The sequence below is a fragment of the Humulus lupulus genome, chromosome X, assembly GCF_963169125.1.
Source record: "Humulus lupulus chromosome X, drHumLupu1.1, whole genome shotgun sequence".
Taxonomy (NCBI): Eukaryota; Viridiplantae; Streptophyta; class Magnoliopsida; order Rosales; family Cannabaceae; genus Humulus; species Humulus lupulus.
Genome location: NC_084802.1, coordinates 266419754 through 266426571, shown reverse-complemented (window position 1 = coordinate 266426571; position 6818 = coordinate 266419754). Strand labels below are relative to the sequence as shown.

The window sequence follows — 6818 nt, the reverse complement described above, 5'->3', positions numbered from 1 at the left end:
TTGTCGTCTATAGCGTCCATCAATTGGTCAATTCTTGGAAGTGGGAAGCAGTCATTTGGGCATGCCTTATTTAAATCGGTGAAATCTATGCACGCCCTCCACTTGTTATTAGGCTTCGGCACCAACACAGGATTCGACACCCATATTAGATAGAAAGCTTCCCTAATGAAGTCATTATTTTGAAGCTTCTCCACTTCTTCCTTCAATGCCTTTGCCCTCGTTCGATCTAGTAACCACTTTTTCTATTGTACGAGCTTGAAGTGTCCGGTATCGATGTTGAGGGTGGGGCTTATAATGGTTGGGCAGATCCCCACCATATCATCATGAGACCAAGCGAATACATCTTCGTTGTTCCATAGGAACTGGATCAAAGCGGATCTTATGTCCCCGGACAACCCTTTCCCTACCATGACCACCCTGGTCAGGTGTTTTGGGTCAATCGGGACCTCTTCTAATTCTTCGACTGGGCCCACTCCTGTATTAATATCCCCAAAATGAGGGTCTATGACCTCCCCCTTGTTTTGGGTTGTATCCTATTTTTGAAGACTGGGCCCTGCAGTCTGCGCGGTGTAGGCTGCCTTCCCTGCCTTTTTTACTGATGAGTTATAACATTCTCTGGCCACCAGTTGGTTCCCTTTAAGACATCCTATACCTGCCCAGGTTGGGAATTTAACGAGCAGGTGGAAGACTGAAGTGACTGCTCGGAGGTCATACAGGGTTGGTCGTCCTATCATGGCATTTTACGGAGATGGGATGTCGATTACCACGAACAAGGCCATTACAGTATTGCTATTAGGAGCCATTCCTACCGTCAAATGCAATCTTATACTTCCTGCCGAGGCCATGGCATTCCTTGTAAATCCATACAGCAACTACTGGCATGGTTCCAGATCTCTGATTCTTAAATTTATCATGTCCAAGGTAATCTTGAATAGGATGTTGGCAGATGATCCATGGTCAATCATCGTTCGAGCTACGATCATGTTAGAGATTTGTACCTCTACCACCAACAGATCATTATGCAGATGATGTACATGACTTGAGTCTTCCTCGCTCAATGTGATGAGCTCACACTCGTAGCAAGGTTGTTTTGGAGTACGCTCCTGGACAACCAGTACGTCTTCCTCCTACTCGTGCCTAAGGGAACGAGCTTATCTTTTTCGAGCTTTGCCAGAGTTGCCGGCCAAATCTGTCCCACCACAGATCATATCTAGTCGACCAACAACTGGTGGTGGTAGGATAGACTGACTGCTCTAATACTGCTGAGATTGTTGTTGAGGATTCTGGTCAGCAGTCAACCATACACACCTCTTCAGATGAGCATTGCTTTGTCTAATGAGGAATTCTATCTCCTCCTTTAGGTGGTTACATTCATTGGTTTCATGACCATAGTTATTGTGAAACCAACTGAACTTGGTCATATCCCATCTATTAACATCCTTCCTCATTGGTGGAGGTCTTCTGTACGGCACAATAGCCTGTGTGGCATTAAAAACGTTCACTCGGGTGTCTAACATGATGGAGTAAGTAGTAAATTTAGGAACATATTCCTGTGGTTTGGGATGCTCGACGGTCTTTGGCTTCTTGTTGTCATTTAGGTTACCACTACTTCCAGCCCTGCCTTTTCCATTCTTAGGCCCAATCTTTCCTCCCTCCTCGGTAGCCGCCTGAGTTGGATTATCCACCTTCCGCTTGGCCTCCTCAAGCTTGATGAATTCCTCTGCCCGATCACGAAACTCCTGAGTGGTATGTGCAGACTTCCTTTGCAAACTGTTCGATAACACTCTTTACCTTAACTCCAGAATTGATGACTATTAATTTACCGTCATCACTAAGGGATTTTACTCTGGTGGCTTCCCGCATAAAATGTTGAATGTAATCCTTCAAAGGTTCATTATCTTTCTATTGTATTACCACCAGGTCATTCGTATCGATGGGAAGGGGCATTGCTGAGGAGAATTGGGAATAGAATGTGCGTACAAATCCATCCCATGATATAATTGACCTTGGCTGTAGCTCGAAGAACCATTGCTAGGAAATTTCTGACAGAGTGGCTGGGAAGATCCTGCACCTGACATCATCCTGAACTCCTTATAAATCAATCTGTAGTTCAATGTTGTGAACATGAGATACCGGGTCCTCAAACCCAGTGTACATTTTCCATGTTGGCATTTTGAATTTGACAGGTATGGGCAACTGATTAATGCAGTCTGAAAATGGGAAATCACTCTGCCTCTCAATTTCAATATATGTTAACTTGGGGGCTTTCAAGTCCCTTACCATTCGGGTTAACAGATCCAGCTGGGCTTGGATGTTAGGGTCTGCAGCTGCATGAGGCTGTGTTGCATTGCGGAACTCATCCATTCTTGGGTCTCGAACAGGCTCAGGTGGAGCTATGTTGTTCGAATCTCAATTTTCCCTATTGCAATTAAGAGCATCTGAAAGGTCTTCACCTCCCATGGGGCCCATTTGGTTGAAAACGAAGTTTGGCCAAGGTCTGCCCCCGACATTCTGGCCGTCTGCTGGGCCCGGTACTGGAGATACTCCCTGGAACCCTCCACCCTAAGGTGGTTGGTTGTTTGGGATATCCTGCCTTTGTGGGACAAACGGTCCTTCGGGCTGGTTACCTCTCTGATCTTGATTATTCTGTTGGCAAATTTGGCTTGCTGCCTCATTATGGTCATACCCATCAGCATAATCGGGCCTGTATGCACTATTAACCTCCGGCTCATCTCTTTGGGATCTTGGTCGGTATTATTGATGTTGTCTGTACCGACTAGGTTGCTGTTGGTAGTTATGGAGCTGACCAATCCTATTCGGTGCTGGAGCTCAGGGGTTACCATCTCGCCCTGTAGCACGAGGATTCTTGACACGGCCACTGCCCTGAGATTTTGGCTGAAAATTCCCTGCTTGGGTTTGTCCCATGCCACTCCTTGGCAGGACCTGCTCATCAGTTGGTAAGGGTCACCTATTTTTATATGCTTAGGCACCCCGACCAGATCTGTGACTCCTGGTCGGCCCCTAGTTCCCATTCTGAGGTTGAGCCTCTGGCCCATGCATGACACCTTCACCGAAAAAAAAATGGAAGAGCGTTATTGGTTTTGGGTAGTAGTTCCAACTGTCGTTCCCATACCTTGGGTTTGCTACTATTGCTGCGTATAATTGAGGATAGACTCAGCCGCCTCCCGAGTCTAGCGTTCCATGTCTTCCTGACGGGCCTGCACCTCCTGAGCATGTCGATCCATCCATTCTTGAAAATCTCTCCTTTATTTTTCGAAAGCTTTATTAAGGGCCTCATGCGCAGTGGCCCACCCCTGGTTCATGGAAGCGAGATGATCTTGCAACCGCCCAACGACTTCCCTTATCTGATCAATTTTTGGGTCAAGTCCTTCAATATCCATGTGAGGCTCATACCGTCAAGGACCTCCAGCTCTAGGACATGGCTGATCAGTATCCCACGCAGCTGCTCCACCTGACGTTCCTGCATGGGTGATTCTAGCGGAGGTAGTAGCTCCGCGCCTTGGTACAGTGGGCCCAACGGTTTGCCTCCCAATACCAGATGGATTCCTAGGCGGCAGGTCACTTCGCTGCCCATTGAAATTGCTTATTGATGGGACTTAGAAAGAGAGTTCATCCTCGGGCACTGGAGGCCCTTGGCTTGACCTTCTAGTTGAGACTACCATCCTTGCAGCAATAGAATCTGAATGTGATTGTCTTAGGCTCTCAATGAAAGTACGAAAATGTTGACTAATATTTTAGCCAACTGACACGGAGTCAAATAATTAACTAGAGAGCTTTCAATTAGACAATCAATACACCATAAATAAGTCAAGAATCTAGTAATAATGAGCAATAAATAATAGAGAACACCCAGATTTATAGAGGTTCGACCCTAAGGATTGGTAATGACCTACGTCCTCTTAGATTTGTATTAATCTTGAAGGCTTACACAAGATCACAAGGTATTACAAATTGATTTCTATGTGTAAAAGATAATACAGTGTGGTAGAATCACTGCTAAGTACCAAGCCAAGATGCTCGGTATGTTCCTAGTGCTGGTGGGTAGGCTATTTTTCTCCACCCTCTCCATTGTGGGAGAGTTTGTGTTTATACTGTCCCTCTCATCCAAGGGTTGTGCCTGAAGCATAATTGATGGGGAAATATCTCTTTCTTCTCACAGGTAGCTGCTGTCCTATTCTTTAGGAGCCTTGACCAATTTTTTAGGGCTATTAGGCACTTTTTATTGGTGGTTGGGCGATTCCTGTGGACTGTGATCGGTGAGTGTAACTGCTTCCTATCGACCAGGTTTACTTGTATGTCACACCAACCGGTCGCTCTCTGCCAAGCTTACCGAGTAGTGACTTGTCGTGTATCCTGCGGGTATTTATTGATTAACCCGTCGGGAGGTTTGCCCAGTCTATTCCACGTGTCCAAACTTAATGCCACGTCAGACGTGTCAATTTTTGGGATAATATCCTGATGATTTGAAACCAATTGACATATCATCCTCAAAACGTTCCCAAAGGTCTCTTGGATTGGTTGGATTACAATATACCAATATTGTTGCGAACAGTCGCCTCAAACTTGATGGCATTTCATATAAAGATGCTTCAAGTAAACAACCTTCTAAGCTACTGTCTCTTTGTAACAAACCTTGCATTGTTGCTGCCTCATGAAATGTTGGGGCCAAAATGCCTTCGACTGTTCTAAGATCTTCAAAGGACAGTGGTCCCCTTACATGGTTTAGCAATAACCGCACAAAATAACGTTCACCCTCAAATGGATTTCCTATAACAATACGACCTATGACTGTTTTCATTTTTCAGGGAGTCCACTCTTTGCGTTGATGGTTCCAAACATAATATTCAAGAATTTTTTTTATATAGTAATTTCTTTGCATTTTCATCTACTCGATTTAATGCAAAGAATTGTGTTAGCATAGATTTTCTAGAATGGTCTAAATTGAGGATGTTAATTAGATTGTCGTTTGCTCGAAAAGTGACCGGGTGTTGATCCTCCAGATGTAAATGCAAACTATATACTGCTGGGGACATCTCATTGATAATAAATCCATATATTCTCCAAATTTCTTCTGGGGGAGCAATCCATCGGGCTAACTTGAATTGTTGGATTTCATCAACTTGTTGATTGTTTGTTTTAGAAACCAAGTTGAAAGCGACACGATCATGACTTTTATAAATGTACTTGTAAGGATATTTCACTGCTTTTATTGTAGAACAAATCTCTACATTAATGTGAGAGTCAAATGTTGCAAGGAGATATGGGTTGTATGGAACAACCCAACGATTGGCTAGATTTTGTCCTCGAACCTTCACAGTCATTCCATTGTTTGAGTGCCTATATATTGGGAAGCAATCATTTCCAACAGTTGTTGCAGGTGCATAATTCTTTGGATAATTACTTTTGCATCCACGATTTCCTTTCATGAAAACATTTGATGGATTCAATACTCCACATGGTCCATGCATCATGTGCTTGACAACAACGTTATGGAGGTGGATCTTTGTATTTTTATCAGGTATCTCCACTGATATGATCTCATCAAAAGATTCTGGTGCATGGAGTTTCCACTCATTTTGTAAGATAATTAAAAAGTGGGCATGCGGAAGACCCCTTTTTTGGTGCTCAATAACATAGACATATGCCGACAATTTTCTGGATATTTGTCTTTTGAATAACCGGTCATTTAATCCTTCCAATTTCGCATGAAAGACTCGAGCAACCAAATGAGGTCGACTTTGACTCTCCTCGTGTGGACTTAGTTCATTTGTAATTTCTCGCCAGTTTGGATTGCATGTCATCGTTAAGAAAATGTCAGGTTTGCCATAACTTTGAACTAAAGCCATTGGTTCGATATATCTTTTTCTCATGTCTCTTGGACCTCCAATAAAAGAAGATGGGAGTATAATCCGTTTCCCAACATTAGAAGGATTTGTTTCCCCAAGCATAATTGTATCAACAATACCTTGATACACTCTGATCTAATATGTTGTTGCTTGCTTGTAAAATAATCTAGTCTTGAGGTCTCGATCTTGACATACATATATACTACAAATTGTTGCAATAATCGACCAGAAAGCAGCAAAATTGATCTAACATTTTATCTTATTCGCAACTTGTAGCAATAATATTCCCGACCTGAAACTATTGGGCACTTTCTTTGTTGGTTTAATCCTACAAAAGTTGAATGTGAAGGAAATGTTACTAACTTGTATGTATATACTAAATGGAGTTTTATAAATTTTTAATACTATAGTCTAACCTCGTTCTACTGTTGAAAATAATTCTTCTGCTGTGGCTGATTGTTGAGGATTTATTGATGGGTTTGTTTTGTTGTACTTTGACTGCTTCCTCTAATCCTTTGAATCCCTTGATGCCAACCATTATCACTGAAAGGAAATAATATCGGATATTGCAATGGATCATAACACCCAAAGTAATACCAAACTTTATGATTTCCACTAGAATGGTTATACACAAGAATGTTACGTCCTCTTGGTTGATCTCCATCATCATTTTCGGCCCATATCGCTGCAACTTATGAGGATGTAGGGGCATTGAATACACGTTGATCAAGCCCAACATTTGTTTTTATATGAATGATTTGTTGTTCCAAATTAGGAAAATCTGCAAGTGAACGGAAAAAAATGGAATAAGGATTTATGTGAAGAATATTATGAACTGGGTTACAATTGATGGCTCCATTCTGTCTAAATCAGAAATTCAATTTTCTAATTCATGCTCCGTGTCATATAAATACAATTGGAGATAAGAAGGATGACTATAGAGAGGGAGCA

At 42.6% G+C, this 6818-nt stretch overlaps 2 protein-coding genes across 2 annotated transcripts; both read right to left on the bottom strand.

Annotated features, from left to right (window-relative positions):
* Positions 1–4456: 4456 nt before the first annotated feature.
* Positions 4457–4819, bottom strand: LOC133806955 (uncharacterized). The gene has a single exon (XM_062245049.1). It carries the CDS (start codon positions 4817–4819, stop codon positions 4457–4459), a length of 363 nt encoding a protein of 120 aa, XP_062101033.1.
* Positions 4820–4865: 46 nt separating this feature from the next.
* LOC133806954 (uncharacterized) lies at positions 4866–5969 on the bottom strand. The gene has a single exon (XM_062245047.1). It carries the CDS (start codon positions 5967–5969, stop codon positions 4866–4868), a length of 1104 nt encoding a protein of 367 aa, XP_062101031.1.
* Positions 5970–6818: the final 849 nt, after the last annotated feature.

Excerpts from the sequence above, each read along its gene's own strand:
- LOC133806955 (XM_062245049.1), bottom strand. The coding sequence starts at position 4,819 with ATGAAAACAGTCATAGGTCGTATTGTTATAGGAAATCCATTTGAGGGT.
- LOC133806954 (XM_062245047.1), bottom strand. The coding sequence starts at position 5,969 with ATGCTTGGGGAAACAAATCCTTCTAATGTTGGGAAACGGATTATACTC.